Below are 23132 nucleotides of genomic sequence, written 5' to 3'. Positions count from 1 at the left end.
CTCTGCTGTGTCTCTGCTGACCAGAAGTGGTCACCCTTCCTCCGCCTGGTCCCCTTCCACAGCTCCCTGCCCTGCCCTTGTCCCTCTCACACTCCCCGATATACCTCTCTTTTCCTGTATACCTCTCCCCTCCCTCCTGCAGTTCTGTCTCTACTCCCTCCTTCACCCCCTCTGACCCCCTGCTCTTTGTACTCAGGTGGCCTTGGGCTCCTGACCAGCTAGCCTCTGGCCAGCAGCATGGCCTTGGGCAGGTTGTACTTTACTCCTGAGCCTCTTCTTCCTGCAAAAAGAAGACAGGCTTGATGGAGGTTTGAGAGAGCTGGAGAGGTCCCTGTTGTCAGCTACGCCGCTCGGAGCATGCTGGATAATCCGGGAGTTTGGGCAGCAGCCTTTCCTGGCTGCCACCTGCAGATAGAAGGTGGGTGTTGGGCATGTCCACCTGTGGAGGCCAAGAGTTGGGGTTCCCTCCTGGACCCTTGTAGCTGAGTCCAGTGAGGAGTCTAGGCTCTGAAAAACTAGTCTTGTGTGGCCCAGGTGAACACAGGGTCTGGGGAAGGAAGCATCCAGTGAGGTAGAAGCATTTCCTTCCCTGGGCAGCTGGCCAAGTGGGCAGGCCAGAAGGAGGTCTGGGCAGTGTGTCATCCAGCCCTCTTTGGTCCTGGCTCCATGCCCTCTGTGCAGGCATGCTCTCCGCTGTTATGACTGACTCCTACCCAGGCTGGCCTCAGGGCTGCCACTGGGGCACAGAGACCCCAGATAGTTGCTCAGCCTCTGGAGACTTAGGTGTTGAGACCTCAAGGGGGGCAGAGCTCCAGCCTCCCTGCCTCAGAGAGAGGCAACCAGGGTGAGCTTTGACTTCCTGAGCCCTTACCCTCTGCTTCAGGGAACTCTGGGCAGTACTGAGGGTGACTGTGTTGAGCCAGCTAAGCTGGGTGCCGTCCTCACATCCCACTGCCCTATCCCTCGGGTGGAAGGTGATGATAGTCTTGTCGTCCTTCCTGATAGGGGGTAGGTGATACCAGGGCGGCATGTGTCTGGCACATGGTTGAATCCTGCAGAGCAAGAGGTGGGCCCTGGGTGATTGTGGGGGGGCTGCCGGGGTGTTGAGCAAACCGGAGGCTGATTTGTGCTCAGAAGGAGCCTGATGGGAGGAACCACTGGCTTCCTGTGAGATGCGCACACCTTTCCCAGATAGCTCGATGAAGTGTTCCCCTGCGAGGCTGCTGCTAGAGGTCCCTTAAGTCGCCCGCCAGTCGGCTCCCGCAGTAGCCCCTTCCCCACAGCACCGCAGCATTCTTCCCGCAGTGGGTTTCCAGTCCTCTTACAACCGGAAGCCGCCCCTTCCCTTCAGGCTGCATCTGTTTGGTTGGATTTCACTCTTGTTTCATGTTTCTTGTATGAATGTGCCCGGTTAATTGTCCTTCCAGCTGCTGCTGGCCATGGGCTGCCAGGACCCGTGCCATGATGACGGCCCTCTGAATACATGATTCTGGGTTGTGATTGCTGGAATGTGCTTGGTGCTGCTTTCCCTGGAGGCAGCAGGTCACACCCCTTTGCCAGGGTGTTCTTGTGACCACTGGTGTTGTGTGCACCAGTGGGTGCCCACCAGTCCTAATACTAGGACCAAGAGCTCAGGTGCTGAAAGCTGACCACCAGGCCTCTGTGACCTGGGCAACCCACTGTTGGATTTAGAGAGGGAGGGGAGCCCAGAAACTCTCTCCATGTCTGAGTCTCCATCTTTGCCCTCTGTGTTGTCGCTGGTTAGACCTCCCTTCCCCCCAGGAGCCTGCCCTGCCCTCCCAGAGGGAGCAAGGCAGAGGCTGTCTAGTCAAGCGTCAGGGTGTTTCACAGATGCGCCCCACTTTGACATATTCTCCAGCTGAGAGCCTTCCCGTCTGGGAGAAGGGTCTGGTGCCAGGTTGAATTGAGCTAGCGGTGGCACTGGCCACCCAGATAGGCTGAAGCCCTGGTGTGCAGCTTGGAGTTGGTACAGGCTCAGCCTCTGCAGGTCGCCATCCTCCTGAGGAGTGGCTGCACGGGCCAGGGCGGGGCCAGGGCGGGGCTGAGGGCGGGGAGCAGGCTTTAGTGACATTGATGGGATTAGAAGCAAGCCCAGCAGGAAGCTGACAACCTGGTTCAGGGCCAGGCCAGGGAGGAGAGTTTGTGAGGCCCTGAGCGCATGGGGTGCCTGGCCATCCCAGGGAGCACTGGGGACTTGCTTGGGGATGAGTACTGTCATCTCCTGGAGAGTGACACATCCTGTTCCCCGAGACGAGTACCTGGAAGCCCAGACAGCTGTGGTGTTGTGGTGTGATATGTGAGGGCCCTGCTCCAGGACCCTCCACCCACACTTCCTGTGTTCAGAAGTGGAGCAGGGAGAAGTGGCCTGGCCCTGTGGCTCCATGGCTTTTAGGGTACATGAATGCTTGCTAGCTTATGAAAGCTGAACTCCAGTGTGGCTAAGAGCATAGGCTTTGGCCCCCATATCCAAGAAGCAGGGCTCTGTCCCTATGGGACAGTCTTGGAACAAGAGCCAAGGAAGCAGCCCTTCACATTCTAATTGGCCCTCAGATGGTAGACCAATAAGTCCAGGAGATGGCTGCGGGTGGAGAGGAGGTGCTGACTCCATGTGGCATTTGATAAGCAGGCTTCCACAAGCCGTAAGCTCCAAGCTGCCTTCTTACACCGGCCTCCAGAGCCCCTCCAGCCTGGCTGCGGCCATCTGCCTGGAGGGATCCTGGCTGTGACTTTGCTTGGTTTCCTCAAGTCATATTACCCTGCTCTGTCCTCGCCCTGACCATAGCGAGGCCCCGCTTTGTCTTTAGGTGAGGACAGAGTCCCTCGTCTGTCTTTTCTGCGTCTGTCCACTGCGTAGCAGAGGCAATTCAGCCAGTCACCTGCCTGGTGGCTTAGTTCTGTGGCTCGCATCCAGATTCCTCAGTCCACCCTGGCCACAGCTCTGCACAGCAGGACTGATGTCATGTTGTCTACCGTGGGCCTTCTTGGTCTTTGCCTGGTTGTGTTCCTTCTGACTCTTTTCCTTTTATTTCTCCTTCAGAGCCTGCCCCCCTTTCATAGGCACTGGATGAGAGTGGTTCCCACATCTCAGGAGTCTGTCCCACGTCCCAGGGACTCCCGGAGACTCCCTGAGCCTGCCCCCTTAACTGTACCTGACCATGGCCTTGGGCAAGAGTGCAGTTGCCCTAAGCATGGTATTGGAGGGTAAAATGGGGCTGTGAGCGGTGACAGATGTGGGGGAAGCAGGCTGCTCGATGGGTACTCGGGCCAGGGCTGAGGTACTCCTGGAGTACTGTGCGAGGGCGTTTCACTCTGCCGTCCATAGGGTCTGTGTCTGGGACCTGAGCTGGGAGCAGCCTCCACTTGACAGTGAGCTGCTCTGAGCCAGTGTCTGTGGTTCTGGTTACAGATGGTATTTCCACAGTTTCTGGCAGCTCCGGGGCCTTACAGCTATGTCCCTAGCCTCCCTCATTCCTGGAATATGTACAGGACACCCTGGTTTCTCAACGGAAAGATACCAGGTCCTGGCTCGTCAGAAGTGGAACTCTGGCTGGGCCCTCCCTGCCTGTGGCCTGTGCTAGACTGTAGGCCAGCCTTGTCCTAGTGTGGCTTCCCCAGGCTCAAAACCTGCAGGACTCTCACAGGGGGAGGGCCAGCATCCCCCTTGATCTAGGTTGGAGGTTTCCCTAGGCCCACAGGCATGCAGAGTAGCCTCCATCTGACCTCAGGGCTGTGTCCCTTGGGGACAAAAAGGCCCGGGGCTCTCGTGGACTGTTCAGTTTTTGGGTGAGGACTATAGCTCTGTTGGTCTGTGGGTGTTGTCATGTCGTGTGTCCCTGTCTCTACCCCCCCCCCGCCCCTCCCCCCCAGCATGACCTTCAGGAACCCTTTCCCAAGGCCCTTCCTTGACGGTGTGAGTGGCTGGCCTGGCGGAGTTCAGGCCACCCTGGTTCCCATGGCCTATCTTGCCTCTCAATGGACCAAGCTTGTCTTTGGCACTGCTGCTGCCTGCCAGCAGCAAGCCTGGGCAGGTGAGTGTTCCATGGCCGCCTGCAGTGATGCTCAGTGAGTCATTTAGATCCTGGAGTTGGGGGTGGCAGGGCTGGCTGCCGTGAGAGGCTGAGGCCGACAGGCCAAGGCTTGCCGATAGTTACCTGATGGAGCCTGGAGGGGGCCTGCCTGGGACGAGGTCAGGGCTGTGTGGTTGGGCAGCGCTAGAGTGGTCATAGGAAGTAAGGGGCCTCCTTTGGGACAGTGTCCACAAGGCCAGACCATGGCCACTCACTGATGACTGGGCCCAGTTTGTCAAATGGTCTTCAGTCTAGAGGCCAGCTGGGTTTTCCAAGAGGAACAGGGAGCTTCTTAGAGGGAGGTATCTTTGGTGGGATGGGAAGACTCAGAGAGAATGGCCATGCAGGGTCAACTGGGCAGGACCAGAATGGGCCTTGATGGCTGATGGTCATGGGACCTTCTGTATGTGGGGCCCACAGGGACATTGAATCTATCTCCTCCCTTAGGTAGACACTACTCAGGTCGAGGTGAATCTACCCAGGGAGCCAGGAAATTGTCTGATGTCAGGTGCGGTACTTAACGGGTGCTTCCAAGGTCCTCTTCTCTCCTTTCTGCCCTGAGGCCCAGGCTAGCTGGCTAGCTGGCTTTGGCTAGCCTTTGGTCTCCTCTGTGCTGAGGAGGAGCCTGTCAGTATGTCAGGTAGAGGAAGAGGGACATAGTCTTAGTGACCGCATCATTAGGGCTAAATTTAGCCTACAGGAGCTAGGTCTGTCTTCTGTCCCTCCTCCCACTCTGCCCACTTGTGCTCAGCCTGGCTGCCTTTGGTAGGAAGGAAGCTGAGGTCTGTGTGGGGTTGTTTACTCTGACTGGGCACAGAGGCTACTGCCTAGGCCCAGGCTGTGGCTGCTTGTGTCCAGACTAAGAGGGAGGAAGCCTGGGGAGGGCAGTGAAGTCTCTTACAAGGCCTCCCGGGGGCTAAGAACTGGGTCCTGGGAGGTCCAGCACCCAGGGGTGAGCATCAGTGTCGTCTTGGATTTATTGGACTGAAAGGAAGATGAGAGGCAGGAGTGAGGTCAAGTGGACCCCTGTGCTCCACTGGAACAGTGGATCTGTTTGAGGGGTGAGAGGCGGGGCCTTTAGGCTGCATGCTGACCCCCTAGTGATCAATGTGTTGTTCCGGTCAATGTACAGCAGCCTACTTGGGTGGCGATGGGGGCTGATCTTGGCATCTTCTAGTTCAGTTAGTGTGGTGACATTTTATTTGTGCTCTAACAAATAAAACTTATCTGGGGATCAGAGGACAGAGCCAGCCACTAGATTATACATAGAGGCCAGATAGTGGTGGCACACACCCTTAATCCTATCACTCAGGAGTCAGAGATCTGTTTGGATCTCTGTGTGTTCAAGGCCACATTGGAAACAGAGCCAGGTAGTGGTGGCACACACCTTTAATCCCAGGATTGAGATCTCACGTCTTTGCTTGGGAAGGATACATGCCTTTAATCCCAGGAAGTGATGGCAGGAAGCAGAAAGGCGTACAAGGCATGAGAACCAGGAACTAGAGGCTTTCTTTCTTTCTTTCTTTCTTTCTTTCTTTCTTTCTTTCTTTCTTTCTTTCTTTCTTTCTTTCTTTCTTTCTTTCTTTCTCTCTCTCTCTCTCTCTCTCTCTCTCTCCTCCCTCCCTCCCTCCCTCCCTCCCTCCCTCCCTCCCTCCCTCCCTCCTTTCTTTCTTTCTTTCTTTCTTTCTTTCTTTTTGGTTTTTCGAGACAGGGTTTCTCTGTGTAGCTTTGCGCCTTTTCCTGGAACTCACTTGGTAGTCCAGGCTGGCCTCGAACTCACAGAGATCCGCCTGGCTCTGCCTCCGAGTGCTGGGATTAAAGGCGTGCACCACCACTGCCCGGCTCTTTCTTTTTTTTTTTTTCAAGACAGGGTTTCTCTGTATAGCTTTGCGCCTTTCCTGGATCTCGCTCTGCAGACCAGGCTGGCCTTGAACTCACAGAGATCCGCCTGCCTCTGCCTCCCGAGTGCTGGGATTAAAGGTGTGGGCCACCACCGCCTGGAACTAGAGGCTTTTTAAGCAGTTCAACTGAGACCCTTAGGGGTGAGGACTCAGAGGCTTTCAGTCTGAGGATTCTTGGAAACAGGATCAGCAGAGGAACTGGCGAGGCGAGGTGAGGTTGGCTTGGCTTGTTCTATTCCTCTGATCTCTCAATTTTTACCCCAATATCTGGCTCTGGGTTTTTTTTTTTTTTTAATTAATAAGACCGTTTAGCAATTTGTGTTACATGTTGGTGTGAATACCCCCATGGCTGACCCCAGGCCACCTGTGCGATGTTGATGTCATTGTGTTAGGAAGGACTGACCACAGAAGAACTGGTCCTACTGTTCTGCCTGCCCAGAGTGGCTAGCAATACTCACAGATCTGTTCCAATGATATACTGCCAAGTGTCAGAGGACCCATGGCTTGGCTTGGCCTAGGCGGCGCCTGACAGATAAGACCCCAGCTGAGAGGCATAGTAGGGCTACGCTGATCTGCCCCCCTACCCCCCACCCGCTATGCCATGGGTGTAGGCTCTGGTTAGATCTCAGGCCATGTATGATCTACGCAGACATGGCTGTGTGCATCGTAGAGGTGGGAACATAACTTAGTAGCTATTCCTTCTCCAGCCGTTGACACACTCTGGTGGGCCGTGCAAGTGCCTGCGCCTCCCATGAGCACCCTCAGTGGGTGAGCAGGGCCTGGGGCTGGTCACCTGGCTTGCTCTGTATGTTCGTGGTGTTCTCAATGAGTTCTGACAGTGCGGAAGACAATGGGTGGGGTTGTCGTGTAGAGCGTGGATGGGATGTGTTCAGAGCTCAGCGTGGAACCATACCGAGGCTGGAGGCAAGTCTGTTGAGCTTTGAGATGCAGCCCTGCAGTTCTGGGCCCCACTTGCTCTGGGGCCGAGGTTGAGCCTTGGTGACACTGAGCATTGCCATCCATGGCTGCTAATATGGCAAGACCAGCTCAGTTTCCTGAAGTTTGGTGGGCACAGATGGCCAGGATGACCCTGTAAAGGGCCTCCCCACCTCATCCCTACTGTCTTAGGGGTACAGGTCTTTTTTACCTGCCAGACCCAAGGCAGGAGGATCCAGGGGTTCATAAATGTCCACTAGGCACAGCTGAGGTGGCAGGACTCGCCTCTTGGCCAGGGTGGGATAAGGGTCAGACAGGCCGGCTATTGTAGTCCCCCCAGACAGGTCTGTTGGCTGTGGCTGATCTAGATATAATCCTGTCTTGAACCAAATTAACAGGGGTCTGGCTAGCATACAGAAGGACAGTAGCCTGGGTCTGTCTGTCTGGGGTGTTGTGTCATTATGAAAATAACACAAAACCCAAGCCAAATAAAAGCACAAAAATACGCTGTGTTTTCTCTGACTTAGAGCTAAGATCTCAGGAACCCTCTATTGCAAAGTACAGCCCCTGGGTTCCTGATCCAGGTAGCTGAGTCAGGGACCTGGGAGTCACTTGCAATGCAGGATGGAGCAGGCTGGGGAGGGGGGTCATGCAAGCTGTTCAGTGCATTCCAGAGTGTGGGCCTTTATGTGGTGAGGCCAGGAAGGGGAGAGCTGCTGTAACCCTGTAGCAGGTGAGGTTCTCAGATGGTATTAGCTTAGTGGCCATTTGGGGGTATTAAGTGATGAGGGAGGGCAGGACTTGCCTCTGGCTGTCAGACCAAGCAAAAGGGAACCCTCTTGCATCCCAATGTCACAGGTGGTTGTGGCCACTGGGGGTTTCCACATGCTCAGACTAGCCAGCCCCTCCTCCACCCCCAAACCCCAACAGAAGAGTTTTCAGATGGCTGTGTGAACTGGCGTGTGCCACGGAAGACTTCCAGTGCCCCTCTGGCCTCGATGGCATCTTAGTAGTCTGTCTGTTCCCAGTGCTGCTGTGGTGGACATGGTGTGCATGCCAGCAGCAAGTGCTAGCCACTCAGAGCTGCCCCTGGTAGCTGGACTCTGTATTGCAGACCCCATTGCTTGAGCAGGACTGCCCAGTGTGACAAAGCCTTAGGGGATGGCAGGGTGGAAGACTGTGCTGTGTCCCCATGCCCAGCTCCCATTACTGGGCCTGAGTTTGGCCCTTGACTGGAAAGCCACAGAAGGTGCCCTGTACCCTGAAGGATGAGCCCTTGTGTAGGTAGAAGGCCATTGGGAGTGCAGAAGCCTCTTTACTTGCCATGCTTCTTGAAGTACCTCCCTCCCCCACCAGCAGAGGCAGCACCCTCATGGCACTTCCACGGGCATGGCTGCTCTGGCCTGGTCTCCCCAGCTGTTTGGTCCTGCTGTGTTCTCACACCAGTTCCCAGCACTAGTGGCTCCCGGCCTCTGGGCCTAGCCTTGCATCTGCTCTGTAGGACTTTCCCAGGACTTGAAAGCCTGGCTTGCTATTGAGTGTGCTGCATGCTGGGGAATGGAGGCAGAGTGTAACGTGAGGGTATGGGCAAGATGCAGGTGTTTCTCCCCCAGGGCCCAGGCTAGGATGAGGCTAGGCATACTGTCAGATCATGGAACATACTTGAATGCCAGCTGGCTCTGGCTTCTGTTGTCTCACCAGCATGCAGATGGGGAGCAGGCCCAGCCAGGTAACCTGATCTGCCGCAAGTCAGGCACCTGGCTGGACGTGGAGGTGGATTTGAACTCAGGTCAGAGCAGCTGGGCCCTGGTCAAGTGGGGGGTCTGTTTGCACCCCGTACTGTCTGTTTTAGATTGAGGAAATGAGGTGGTTCCCAGTGTTCTTCCAAGAAGCCCTTGGTTTCGGCCATTGGGAGCTGCCTGTGGTCGCAGGTGTCTGGCTGAGGGTGGAGGGCAGGGCGGGCCCTGGGAAAGGGGAACTGGGCTGCAGGGCCAGTGCCAGCCCCACTTGTTCCTGAGAGCCCAGCTGCCTCCAGAGGCACTCCCTGCTTGCTGCCTTTGCCTCCTGGGCTCCTGCTCACTGACCAAGCTGCATCGCCTGAGGCTGTGGGATCCCGAGCCACCTGGCCGGGGACCGATGGGGCCACCACCATGGTGGGACCTGTCACCTGCCCTCACCATGAGGCTGCGCCTTCTTGCCTCTCTCTCAGGAGGGGGCCTGGCCTGGCGGGCAGGGGACCACAGGTGGCTGGCAGGTGAGGGTGGGGTTTGGTGTGGTGTAGAGGATCTTGTTGCAGGGTGTAGGAGTTGTGCCCAGGGAGAGGGCCTGGGGACCACAGGGGAAGGGAGTCTGTCTGGGTTCAGGGGGCTGGGTACAGACCTTTTCATGGCATATACCTGAGTGATGTCTGGTTATGCCAGTCCATCATGGCTGGGCTCATCCGGGCTGCTCAGCTCAGCCCACAATGAGCAAATGAGGCTTGCCCCAAGAGTTCCATGTCCCACATAGCTGGGCCTCACCTGGATATTGGGAACAGATCTCTTCCCCAGGAATTTTAGACAAAAGGAACAGGCTTTAGACTCTCCCTAAATCAGGGTTGTTGTTTTCCTTATCTTGAGGCTATAGGCGGGACTTCCCTCTCCTTCATCTGCCTCCTTCCCATTTTATGGGTGAGAAGACTGAGGACAGGAGAACAGTGGGGGTTTGTCTTGCTGGAGGAATGTGGAGGACTGGCCCTCTCTTCCTGGGCCTGGCATTGAGATACCCTTGATGGGCGGCGGAGCTCTGGCCTGCCTGATGCTGTGATGTGTGGTTGGCCTCAGCCCTAGCTAACCTGGATCTCTGTCCTGGCTGCCCGTGGCTGCCACTTGAGGTAGCGGGAGTGGGGCTATCGTAAGTCTCCAGAGTTGCCGTCTCGGTGACAGGCTGACCAGCTTTGGTCTTTCCTCTTTCCAGTAGCAACGGCACCCTTTGTGTAGTGTGCCCGGACTGCAGTAGTGTTCACAGGTCTTCAGAGATATCCTGCGGACTCTCTCTTCTGCCCATATTTGAGGGGAAACTGAGGCTCAGGGAGGTGAAGTCACTTTTCCAATGCCAGTAGGAGGCTCAGTCCGTGTTCACTGGACCATGTTGTCTTTTTGGGCTTTCGCAGTCTCCTTTGTGGTTTTGTAGTGTGTAGTTGAGACAGCCCAGGAACACGGTGTGGGCTACATGCAGAGACCAGCCCAGTCCCCTTGGATTCCTGTGTCAACTGAGCTGGCCTGCTGGACATCTGAGTTTCAGTCTTCCTCACTTCCTACTGCCTTTCTCTTTAAAGCTCTCTTTTAATTTTATGTGTATGAGTGTTTGCCCTAAAGCATGTAAGTATTCCACATGCATGCCCAGTGCCTGCAGAGGCCTGAAGAGGGCATCGGATCCCCTGAAACTGGATTTGTAGCTGGTTATGTATGCCTTGTGAGTGCTGGGAACCAAATGTGGGTTTCCACATGCATGCAGGTGCCCACAGAGGCCAGAAGAAGGCATGGGATCCCCTGGAGCTAAAGCTACAGGTAATTGTGAGCCACCCTGATGTGGATGCTGGGAACCGAGCCCTGGTCCTCTACAGAACAGCGAACACTTTAACTGCTAGCTTTCTCTCCAGCCCTGTGTGTATTTCTGGCTTGTTCTTACCTCTTGTCAGTTGTCTTCTAGGAAGGTGACCAGTGTGGCGCGTTAACATTGTGTGTGCAGGGGAGTCACTAGGCTCTGAGCCAGGGCCTCTTAATTAGGCCCAGTGTGTGCAGTCTCTCAGAGTCTGGCATTCTTGACTCACTTGTTCTCCTGCTTCTGGGTAGGGGAGGGGGCTGGGCGTGTCACCCCTGGCCCAGTGAGATGACACTTCATTGTCCTCTGTCACATTCAAGTGATGCTGAGGGCTTCCTGGGGGTGGGTGGGCTGTGATCTTCCCACATGTGGGTTTGGGGGTGACGGGGGGGCCTTGAAGCCTTAGAAGGCAGTTTCCAGGACCCTTTCCCTTCTTTCCAGGTGCTAAAATGGTGTTTCCTATTCTGCCCAAGTGGGGCCTGGTGGTGCCTCTTTTGGCTCCTAGGCTGTAACTGTGGCCTCCCTCCCCATTTCATAAAACTGGGTTTTCCTCATCGAGCTCAGCCCTCAGAAGACACTTGGTCACGCAGGTGTCTTGGCCTCTCCCGTCCTTGAGTGCCATGTTGGTACCCTGGTCCTATTGTAGATGGTCCAGCCTGCTCTGCTCCCTTTCCCTCTGGGTAATCTTACTGCATGGTATCCATGCTTCGGGGTAGAAATGCCATTTCTTCCGGTGCCCCTCCCCTGACACTGGCTGCAGCCTCAGTCACTCAAGGGTCGCTTGGGGAGCAGACTAGGAAGGGGGTTAGGCAGGGCCAGCAGAGATGAGGCAGACTCAGGCCCCCTTCCTCAGAGGGGCCAAGGCTTTGGTGTTGGGGTTTGTGGAGCATCGTGGGTGGCTCTGGTGGCAGCAGAGGAGACCATGGCCATCCTGCCTAGTAACTAGTGGAGGGCTGGTAGTGGACAAGGTATGCTGAGCCGGTCGGGCTTAGCCTAGCTAGGGCTGGATCTGCCGTGTGGCCATCACCGGCTCTCACCTGTACAGAAGGGATAGAAAGCTGTCCTAGGTGCCACCTGGATGGAGGTTTTGGTCCTCAGAGTGCTGAGTGGCTGTCCTGCAGCCTGTCATTCATTCCATCCGGTCCCTGAGGCCCTTCTGTGCTGGTGGCTGACTGCACACCCCTCTCAGGTTCGGGGGCATGGGCTACAGCACACAATGCTGCCCCCTTTCTCTCTCTCTCTCTCTAAATAATTTATTTTTATGTGCATTAGTATTTTGCCTGAATATATGTCTGAGGGTGTGAGAACCCCTGGAACTGGAGTTACAGTTTTGAGCTGCCATGTGGGTGCTGGGAATTGAACTCAGGACCTCTGGAAGAGCAGCCAGTGCTCTTAACCACTGAGCTATCTCTCCAGTCTGCTGCCTGTCTCTTATCCTTCTGGAGCCACTGCAGCCCTGGTAGGTGCCAGTTGGCAAGGTTGGGATACGAGGCTGGTGAGGGTCCCTTTTCTCAGCTTTAGGGAGTTTGTGAGTGATGACTGGGTGGGAGATCCTGTCCCCACACTTGCCTGTTATCACCTAGACACCAATCTCTCCCACTTGCTGGGGGAGGGGGGGGCGGCGGCTGAGGAGAGAGTATAGACGGCCTGACCACACAGCCTGTGCATAGAGATCCACTGTGTTAACATTACCATTCTTGATAGGGTTCAGCCTTATGGGCGTTATAGGCCCCAGACATGGGATCTCGGCAGCTAGGGAGGTTTCTGAGGCTTAGCCAGGGACCCCAGGCTGTGAGTGGCATATCTCCCATTGAGGTAGCCCTGTCATCCTGTGGATGAACATGGTAAGGGGGTCTCTGGGTTTCCGTGAGCTATAGTGCAGGCTCTGTCCATGTGGAGTGAGAGACAGGGAGGTTACTCTGGCTGTGGGTGGTGATTGAGAAGTTCCGTTCCCACCCTGTCTCACAGATGAAATCCTGTCCCGTTGGCAGAGACTCCAGCAGCCAGGCAGGCCCCTATATTTGTTGGGTACTTGCATTGTATGCTCTGGTTAGTCACGAGGGCATGGGCAAGCCCCTGTCAAGGGGAAGATAAATGTGCTGGTGTGGTGTGCTGAGGAGTCACAAGGGCATGGGTGAGCCCCTGCTGAGGGGAGGATGCATGTGCTGATGTGGGCTGGGGCCTCTGGAGAGGCTTTGGGGAGCTTGACTTCCGACCCTGTGCCCAACAGATGCGCCACCCTCCAGGCTCAGCCCTGTTTCTGTCTATCATGTGGCCTTGGACAGCCACCCACTACACTACATCATACCTATGTCTGGAAAATAGTGATGCTCAATGGGCGTGTGAGGATCTGGGGGTGCCCCCAGAGAGGCACTCGTTGCCTGGGAGTATCCCCTCTGCCCTGACCATTCCAGAGTCCCCGGTGTCCCTGTCCCATGGAGCCCACTTCACTCCATGGTAGGTAGGTGGGACCTGCGTGGGTATGGACCAGGTCCCCTCCAAGTGTGATTTGAAACCAGTCAGGAATGTAAATGAAGATGAGGGCTGTGGGGGAGGACAGGAAGCCCAGCTGGGGTTCCGTGGGTTCCACGACAGAGCTGCGGGCAGGTGGGTGATGGGACCTCTGAGCCACCAGGGGCGGCGTGGCTCAAATTGAAACAATCATTTCTCTTCCTGTTAAATAGAAACTGCCTTCGAGAGTCTGCCGCCTCAGGGCCCTCTCGCCCCCGCCACTGTGGGGCGGTTGGGGTTTTTCTTGAAGTCTCCCTGCTCTCCTCCCACCTACTCTTTTCTAGAGTCTGGGCAGGCACCACAGAATATTGGGGGCAGACAGACAAACAAACAGTTCAAGGGGGCAGCCTGGAGGGGAGGCTTCAGTGTCCAGAAAGAAGGCCCTGCCTGGTCTTAGAGAGGCAAGCATCCTTCCAGGCTCCGAGGTTGGCATGTCACCCCCCTACCTCCCCAGCCCAGGACGTCATGATTGGGATTTCAGGGCCTAAGCCGAGGGTAGTTTCTGTGGGGCTGAGTTGTCAGGAAACGGAATGCAGGCTGGCTGGCAGCCCCTGCTCTGGGCTTGGGAAGCCCCTGTCCTCCCAGAGCTGAGGCCTTGCCACAGGACAGGGCGGCAGGTCTTTCCCGGCGTGATGTTTCCACTAACCCACATGGCACCGTGCCAGCGTAGAGAGGCTGCCGGACGGGGACCCAAGCTGCCTGTGACTGTTATCACATGTGTCTCCATCACTCTGCAGTCTGTTTCTCAAGTGTTGACAGTCACCTGCCCTGTGTGAATGTGAAGGGACTTCTGTTATCAGTGTCTTGGGTAGTACAGGGTGGGGAGGGCATCACACAGCTGTCAGCCTCTGCCGCCAGCTCCTCAGGGGCCCTGTCCCTCTGGTCACACCCTTCTGTGGCTTTTCTCTTCCCGCCCTTTGCCTGTTGCTGCCCCTGGCACCACCTCTCGGGCAGCAGGACAGGAGGAGGTTTGGCTCTCGGGCAGCAGGCTGGGATAGACGGCCCGCTGTGCTCAGGGATGGACTGGCCATTCACGGGTCCCTTGTTAGGGCTTGGAAGCCAATTCACAGGATGGTCTGGGGCCCCGGAGCTGCACGTTACCTGTCTCTGTGTTCTCCAGACTTTCAGCCCTTGCTGGGGCAATCAGGCCACCTGACTATTGCCCCACAGCCATCTCTGGAGTAGAGGAAGAAGGGTACTTTTCGGGACAATTAGGTGTCTCAGAGCTATCTGAAAGGACTCAAGTTCCAGTCTGGGGTCCTGGTCCTGGCTAATGGACTCAGGACATTCTATAGTTACCCTGTGTGATGATAGTTAATGTGGCCTATATTCTGGGGACAAGTGTCCATTAAGGCTTCTCTCCTCAGTAGGTGAGAGGACAGTACCCAGGGCAGGAGCCTGGTGCCTGACAAAGCAGCCTGGGATGGTACTCTTTACCCATAGCTAATGTCAGGGCCCGGTAGCAGCTCACCCCAGGCCTCTAAGGACAAGCCCACCTGAAGGCCCTCACTAGAGACCACTTCTACAAGTGCTCATTTAGCTTTTCCAGAGAAACTATCTTGCCCTTAACTGAGCCACCTTGGACTCACAAGAGGAGGTAACAGCAAAGGAGCCAGAAATTGGGGCTTTCTGTGTACAATGCTCTGGCAGGAGGTGTCGGCAGCAGGCACTAGTTAGTACCTGATGAGCCTGAGGCTTGAGCAGCTAGGAGTCTTCTCTCTGCTGCCCCCTAGTTGTACTCAGGTGAAGGGAAAGTGTCATGCAGCCAGAGGCTGGAGGGAGTCCAGCCAGACTCATCCAGCTACCTGGTCTGAGTGTACCCTCCTTCCACCTCCCCACTATTCCATGGAGGGAGACTTAGAGCACATCTCTAAGTCACGAAGAGTTTGGTAATGGAGACAGACCTGGTGGTTTGGGCCGGACTTCCCTGGGTGATGTGCACCTCAGCAACTGGGCATCCTAGACAGTGACCACCATCGTTGGCCCAGGGGGTGATGATACTGACTGGCACGAATCGGGGCAGAGGTGGGAAGCCTTGTGCAACAGCCCTGTGGCTGTGGGCTTCAGGAAGAGTTGGCATGGAGGGTAACCTCCTGTCAGCACCTTGGCCCTCATGTCTGAGTGTACTGGTGTCTTCACTTCTCAACACTTAACTGAATGCTGCCTGGCACAGTCACAGGCTGGACATTGGAGGGGTGGCTCCTCCTTACCACCTTGTCTTTCTGGCTGTGCTTCCCACTTCCCTTACTGTCACCACCAGGTCTAACCATAGTACCACCCAGGGCTGTATGGGAAGTAGCTGTTAGTCTAGGCACTGTTTCCTATTCCTCCTGTGCCCCTCCCTGGCCAGCCCCAAACTTGCTGGGTATGGTCATGAGAACCCAAAGTATTGTTATCTTTGCCACTTGCAGAATTTATCAACCCCTTTAGGCTCTAGCCTACATCTGTACAATGGAATAGAGCAAGGTGTAAAGCAAGATGTCCTGTCAGGTGATCGTGATGATAATGATGCTGATGGTGTAGTGATGATTATATTGGTGGTGGTGGTGGTGGTGGTGGTGATGGTAATGATGATTATTTGGTGTTGATGGTGATGGTGATGATGATGATGATGATGATGGAAGTGTTGGTGGTAATGGTGATGATGATGATGACAATATTGATGATGATGGCAGTTGATAGTGATGATGGTGGTGTTGGTGTTGATAATGGTGATGATGATGGTGGTGGTGGTGGTGGTGGTGATGGTAGTGATGTTGTTAATGATGGTGGTGATTGTGATATTGATGGTGATGATATTGTTGGTGATACTGATATTGATTGTAATGGTGGCAGTGATGATGGTGATGACAGTGTTGATGTTGAAGGTGATGATGATTGATGCCAACATTGATCATGGTGATTGCAGTATTGATGTTGATGGTGGTGGTGATGATGATTATATTAATGCTGATGAACTGATAGTAATGATGGTGGTGATGGTAATTTTGATGATGGTGATGATACTGAGGTGGCAATCATTGGTGCATCTTGAGGCCTTCACAGCCATCCTCCGTGAGCTTTAGTGGATATTGTTTCCCATGCTTACACCCTTTAGGCCTTGGTGATCCCATCTCTGTGAAGACCATTGCAGTGGTACACTGTACCCTAGGGGTTAAGAGTTTGGTCAGGACAGTGGGATCTTGGGTTGATATACCTGATTGAAGTTCAGAGAAGGTCAAGGGAGGGGACAACCCTTCCTTGAAGTCCTTGTAGAGGCTTTTGTTAAGTCCCCTGTAGATCTGGCTTGTAGATCCTGTCTTTGCCTTTGTGTCTATTCCTGATGACAGGCTGTACAGCCAATCTTCTCCACATGCCTCCCTTAGGGACAGAGGCCTTGAATAATATCCCAGGCCTTCACCTTCTCTTCCTACCTCCTTACTACCCCGTGTTCTGAGCTAGTTCACTGGGGAAGCTGCAGTCTCTGCCATCAAGGCCTCCTGGGCAAGGAGAGTAGGCGGTGGTGGAAGGTGAGGTCAAGAGGGAGAGCTCAGTGTGTGACAACTCCTAAGACAAGATGCTTTAATGCTAGTGACCATAGAGGTGGGTTTGACACTCAGAGTCTCAGAGGCCCTCTGGGTCAGGTGAACTTAGAGGTTGGAGTGGGGCTCACAGGAATAGTGTAGCCAATACCACAAACTGGTCCGGCTCTCCTGAGCTTATTATAGGCTCTCGGGAAATCATCCATCTCTTCTGAGCACAGCCTTCTGTGTCCTTCCTACCCACTCCATCCTTACGTCTTTGCTCGTGGCCTGGTGCTTAGCTGCAGGGACAAATATCCCAAGTCTCTTGGGATCATGGCTAGCCCTCCCTCTGCGCCTCTAGGGCATCTCTGATGGGCCGAGGAAGGTTAGATGGGGCAGGGGCAAGAAGTTAGCTTTGGACTGGTCAACCCTTCTCCGTGGGACACGTAGGGATAAAGCCCAGATGGTGCCCTGGGTTTGCAGCCTATGGTCATGTCCTGTGGTTACCCATGGGAGGGGTGAAGGAGGTACATGTCTGGTTCACTGTGCCTTTGTTCCCCCTTTGCTGCTGCTTCTCTTGGGGTTTGGTGGGCTGGGGCCATTGCAGGCTCAGAACAGGGGTCCGCTGCATTCTGGCCCCTGTGGGCTGACAGACATTCTTGGTCTAGGTCTATGAAAACTACTGCGTCACTCCTGACCAGTTGAGTTCTCTATTTGAGAGGCCCCTGTGGTGACCTGTCTTTGCTGGGTCCTCTGGGATCTCGGAGTATGGGTGTAGTCTGTCTCACTTTTTCTGACCACCCAGGAGGGTCTAGCTGGCCTGGGCCTTCCTCATAGGAGGCTGAGATATTGACTGGGGCTTTTGAGAGAAGGGCAGGGTGACCCCAGAACAGGACCTTAGAGCAATAAGCTGGTGCTCTGAGAGGAGACAGTGAATGAGCCAAACTCACAGCTGGAGGTGACCACTGAGGAGTCCTTCCTCAGGGAGTGGGAGTCAGGCTTGTGGTAGAGCTGGGTAGACAGGACTGCTGGGTTCTCTCTGGGCTGGCACAGAAGCTTCAGCCCATTTTACAGAGAAAGGAACTGAGACTCAACAATATTGAGGGGGTCCCTGTGGCCTCAAGTGGGGGCCCTTTCTCACCATGGTTGGCATTGGCCAGTGGGACATTTATCTTCCTGTCCTACCAGTGCCTGAAGCCGTCCCCTCCCACTCTTTGGGGCCTGTGGCTGCCTTCCTCCTCCCTCCTGCTCTGACCACCCTTGGCCTGCCTCAAACCCTGGCGCCATGGTCCCTGCCACATTCCCATTGCTGTCCTCCGGGGCCACCACTTCTCCCTCCCAGGGCTTCAAGGGAAGTAGTACTTCCGGAAGGTGGAGGCTGGAGGTGGGCAGCCCAGGAAGCTCTGAGGACCCATGAGCCACCCACTGCAAAGTTTCAGTTCCGGGGGGGTGTCCCCAGGCGCAGATAAGGGCACTGTGCTTAGAACGTGTCAGCCGTCCTGGTGCTAGTTCACTGTGTGGCTGCACGCTGGCTGCACGCTGCTGCCCTCCTCAGGCCCCTCCTTGGTGGCCCCAGAGTATCCATTTCCCATGTGCTCTCCTTGGAACCCATCTGTCCTCCCTTCCCAGCTCTAGATGGAGCAACCACATGGTCCACTTCTGTTTACCCAGACGCATGGCCTGCTTAGATCCTGCTGTGCCAAAGGGCTGTGGATGATTGAGTTCCCCTCTCCAGGAGCTGGGGTTCCCTGGCTACCTTGTGGGGGGGGCTGTAGGACTCACCCCACCCCAGCTGCAGTGAGCTGGCATTTCCTGCACCCTGGTGGGAATGGTACTCCTCACTTGCATATGACCTCACTAGTGCCCGGCGTCTTGGAGTCACCAGAGCTGTTGCCAGGCATTCAGTATTTCAGTTTTATCAATGTCACTCACTCAGCCTCTCACACCTGCCCTCTGAGGTCTAGGGAACTGCCCTGGGTTCTGGGCTGGGGATAGTCCATCTCCGCTCTGCGTTGGTTTGCTGTTTGAACCTCCAAGCAAGCATTCATACTGTGGTCAGTTTTGTACCAGGGGAGTGCTTTGTGCTCCCTCTTCCACAGCCCCTTCCTGGATTGCAGTGCCAGCTGCCCGGGATGTGTGTGAGATGAGACGATGGCATCCCCCCTGCACAGATAGCCTGTCTACTCGCCTGTCCTTGAGGCACATGTGGGCCCCCGGGCTGCACTCCTTCCCCAGGGTCGGTCCCTGGCTGTGTTCGTAGTAGTCCTGCAGAGGTATCTTGGGATGTGGGGTTATGTATGGGATCCTCGTGCCTCAGAATCTGAGGTTTTGGGGTTCTGTGATTCAGTTTCCTCTCAGTCATTCACCTTCCTAAGGCTTCTCTGTGACTTCTTGGGCAGGGAGTACTGTGTGTCCTGGAATCCCCAGGTCTGAAGTGGACACATTGCAGCCCTAGACCCCATCCCACAAGCCCTGATGCTGGAGCGGTGTGGAGATTTTCCTAAGCAGTGGAGTTGGCTGGTGCTAACATCCCTGCAAGTCCAAAGGGAGGCTGTCGGAATTGTGCCTTATGGGGGCCATGGCTAAACAGGGTGGTGTCCGCTAAAGTGCCAGACAAGGCAGAGCACGCACATAGCACACCCGAACATATATACACATACATGGCATATGTGCACATGGCGTGGACACATACAAGGATGATCGGACGTTTCTTGCTCATTCTCTTCCTGGTTAGAAAGTTTCTCCCTCCAGAAGGATCCAGAAAACACACCCAGCCCATTGTCACCCAGGCTCCGGGAAGGTGTCTGCAGTGGACATTCTTTGTAAACAGGAAGGCCTGGGGTGGGGGCCTGGGGCAGTGGGGACCTGCCAAGGTAGGCATTGCTCTGGTGGCGCCCCCCCCCCCCCATACACACACACACTGGAGCTCTAGGGACTTAGGTCTGTTTGGAGCAGCTACAGGACAGGACGTTTGGCCCAGGACCATCAGGCTGCAGGCTGGGGAAGGGCCGGGGGAGGGGTGCCTAAGGGAACCTTCACATAGGGACAGCCACATTCCCAGACTGGAGACTTGGCTCTTGCTAGTGCTTGTCTCCTCTTCTTCCTGAAGTCTACCCATATGCCACCTTGGCCGGTTTTCTCCTCCATTGGTGTGGCTCCCCTCCTTGGCAGTTTCCAACTTGAGCCAGGTATGGGTGGTACCTTGGAGGGCCAGAGGAGCTTCGGGGTACAGCCGGTAGCTGGCAGCCTTACAGCCTGCCTTCCTCCTCCCTCCTTCCTTCATTCTCATGTTCCTCCTGAAGCTTTCTCCTGTTGCTCCCACAACAAAACTCACAGCCAGAGGAGCAGCTCAGGCTGTGGCATTTTACAGAGACCTGGTTCTGTTTGCAGCCTGGGCCTCCCACCCCAGCTGTTCCCTGTGGCTGTGAGGATCCCTCCTTGGCTCCCCTGGACAGAAACACTCTCATGTGAATATATATGGCCAGTTTTTCATCTGGAGACAACCGCTCACAAGAGCCGCCCTCAGGGTAGTGTGACAAGCTGCCCCAGACCTTGTCACTCCTGTTGCCCAAGGCCTCCCCATGAACAGGGGGTGCAAAGAGTCTTGAGGAGTCTGAGGGATTTCCCTTCTGGTCACGCACTCATCTTGTTCTCAAAGGCCAGAAAAAGCAGGCCTTCCCTAGTCTAGCCCAGCTCCCCCTGGGTATCCACAGCACTATCCTGTCTTCTCTGGGATGGCTGCAGAAAGTCGCTGTGATCAAAGTCAGCAAGATGGAGCTCTCAGATGGGCTAAAAGGGGATCCAATGAGAGCTTAGCCTGGTGGTATGCAGGGTCTCACAGTCCAGGGACCTCAGAAGACAGAACAGGCAGGGAAGGGGAGAGCTGGCCCAGCTTTCCTCATCTGGAGGAGGGGCAGGAGAGGCCGGGCTGTGATGGGCCAGCCCAGTGGCCTCCAGGTATCCCAGCGGTGTGGAAATGGTCATGGTGGCCTGGCCTAGGGCCAGCTGCAGATTGTAGTACGTTTACCTTTGGGCAGTTCTTATCCACGGACCTTTTTAGATTCTTCTTCTGTCATAGGTAGGAGGTGGTGGCTTTTCTGACAGGGTCACAAGGATTCAATTGACGTCAATGGAACAAAGGCATTCCAGGCTCGTGTAAGCAATTAGATTTTGTATTTGTTCCTTTTAGACACATTCTCCTGCCTGGCTGCCCTGCCTCCCTTCCCCGTGGAGCTCCTTCCCATTCCATATGGAGTTGAATGGCTTATAGAGCTGGTCCATAGTTCCCATCTTGTCAGTAGATGCTGCTGCTTCCTGATTCTGGGATTAGGTTTTTCCCTTTATTTTTATTTTATGTATGCTGGGTATTTTACCTGTGTGTGTGTGTGTGTGTGTGTGTGTGTGTGTGTGTGTGTGTGTGTGTACACACACGTGTGTACTATGTGCATGCAGTCCCCATGGAGGCCAGTAGAAGGCATCAGATTCCCTGGAACTGGAGTTACAGACAGTTGCAAGCTGCCATGTGGGTGCTGGGAACCAAACTCTTTGTTCTCTAGAAGAGCAGCAAGTGCTCTTAACCACTGAGCCATCTCTTCAGCCTTTTGTTTTTGAGACAGGGTCTCACTTTGTAGATCAGGCTGGTCTTGAACTCAAAGAGGTCCTCCTGCCTATGCCTCCCTAGTGCTGGGATTAAAGACATATTACCACCCTACACTAGTTCTGGATTTCTTAAATTTGCTTTTTCTTTTTTCTTTTTTTGGTGTTCAACAAGCTGGTTTGTTCCTACTTTTGTGAATGACAAGGGTTTCTGGCTGGTCATTTGCTGATGGAATTGGTCCCTTTTGTCAGTTGGGGTAGTCATGGTAGCCAGATTGCCTCCCCATAGTGGACCTGGTCACAGTGGGGCCTCCTTACTCCATCCTCCTTGAGAGGAAGCAGGGAAGAAGTCCCTGGAGTCTTTGGGATGGATATAGGTTAGGCTTCTCTCTGAAGGGCTGGTCCTGCTGGCAAGGCCTCTGTATCACTCCTGGCTTGGAATTGGCATTGGTACAGCTACTGGGATCACCCTGTACTGTGCTAGTCATCAGGTTCAGAATGGGAGCATGGGCTTTGGCCAGAATCAAGTCTGGTCTAAGAGTCATATCCAGAGTGCCAGTGTTGTCTTAAGACTGGTGTCCTCTAGTGTCAGCTCGGCTCACATGCCAGGACATGGCCAGGATGAGTGAGGTTCAGAATGGCGAGGTCTTTCCAGGGTGCCGAGGAGTGCAACCAGCCTGAGTCCCTACCTGGGATGTGCTAGGCACTCACTTCACACGTCCGTAGTTCTTGACATATTAGAAAAGCAAGTGCCGCGCCAGTGAGGTGGCAGGGAAGGTCGGGACTGTTCTACAAATGAGAGGGAGAGAGGGAAGGGAGGGAGGGAGGGAGGGAGGGAAGGGAGGGTGTGTGTGTGGGGGCTTTCTCAGAGCATCCGCCTTGGAGGGGCACTCAGCTCTCAACATGGCATGCATCTCTGCCCTGTGCAGGCTCTTCACTGCCTTCTCCATGGCCTGCCAGGTCTGTGGGCAATAGATTGGACACCTGGGAACCTCCCCAGCCTCTAGAGTCGGGGAGGCCTGATTAAGATTTTTCACATGTTTGAAACTCTGCATGAAAGGTTGGCATGTGGGAGGTCCCAGACCCAGCCCTGCTCTGTGGGTTGCCCGTCTCATGCTTGGCACACCCCCAGACCCTCCACAAGGCCACCTGGAAGCTCCTCGCCCACATGGGAAGTGCCAGTACCTTCCCTTCCTCCGGAGTCTGGGCTGCCCTGCTGTGGTACCCACAAGTCCAGGTCATATGGCCTAGAGGGTAGGGTCACATACAGACGTCAGAGCTTTCAGCTTGCAGTGCTGGGGCCGGTTCTGCATTGGTAGCTGTGAGAACCTCAGAGAGTGTAAGATAGATAGCAATGGATAGGTACCTACTGGGGCCTCCAAAGATGGTCTAACTCTTGCAGTATGGCAGAGAAGTCCTGGCACCCTGGCTTGACCTTGAGCACAAGGGGTTGCCTGTGGCTTGAGTGAGTGGGAATAGGCAGTTGCCAGGTCCTAGAGACCGCTCTGACCCTCCTTCTCGCCAATTCTTGTCTTGCAGACTTCTCCACCCAGGTGAACTCTTCATCCCTCAGCTCTCCAACGGGTCGAGGCTCCATGGCTGCACCCTCGCTGCACCCCTCGCTGGGCCCAGGAATTGGCTCTCCCCTGGGCTCCCCTGGGCAGCTGCACTCGCCGATCAGCACCCTGAGCTCTCCCATCAATGGCATGGGTCCACCCTTCTCTGTCATCAGCTCCCCTATGGGCCCGCACTCCATGTCGGTACCCACCACCCCCACACTGGGCTTCGGGACTGGTAGCCCCCAGGTGAGTGCTGGGCTGAGCTTCGGGGGAGGTGGGACAGCAAGTGGGAACTTGATCTGTTGGCTGTGAACCTGTGGGTCAGAGCTGTCATTTGGACTTTTCTGTATGAAAGGGGGCTGCAGAGCAAGCCTCAGGGCATCATCATGCTGGTGGTGAGGGGCCCAAGACTCACTCTGTCTCACCCAACTGGCCTCTCTAGCTCTGTCAATTGAA

General features: G+C 55.2%; 1 protein-coding gene across 1 annotated transcript in view; it reads left to right on the top strand.

Annotated features, from left to right (window-relative positions):
- Positions 1-23132, top strand: part of Rxra (retinoid X receptor alpha) — a 90597-nt gene that overhangs the window by 41563 nt on the left and 25902 nt on the right. Inside the window, exon 2 of the mRNA XM_028883366.2 lies at positions 22657-22922. Within this exon, the coding sequence (XP_028739199.1) occupies positions 22657-22922 (266 nt within the window). The remainder of the gene's footprint in view (positions 1-22656; positions 22923-23132) is intronic.

Source organism: Peromyscus leucopus, chromosome 4 (genome assembly GCF_004664715.2).
Source record: "Peromyscus leucopus breed LL Stock chromosome 4, UCI_PerLeu_2.1, whole genome shotgun sequence".
NCBI classification, from domain to species: domain Eukaryota; kingdom Metazoa; phylum Chordata; class Mammalia; order Rodentia; family Cricetidae; genus Peromyscus; species Peromyscus leucopus.
This window is presented reverse-complemented; position numbering and strand designations above follow the sequence as displayed.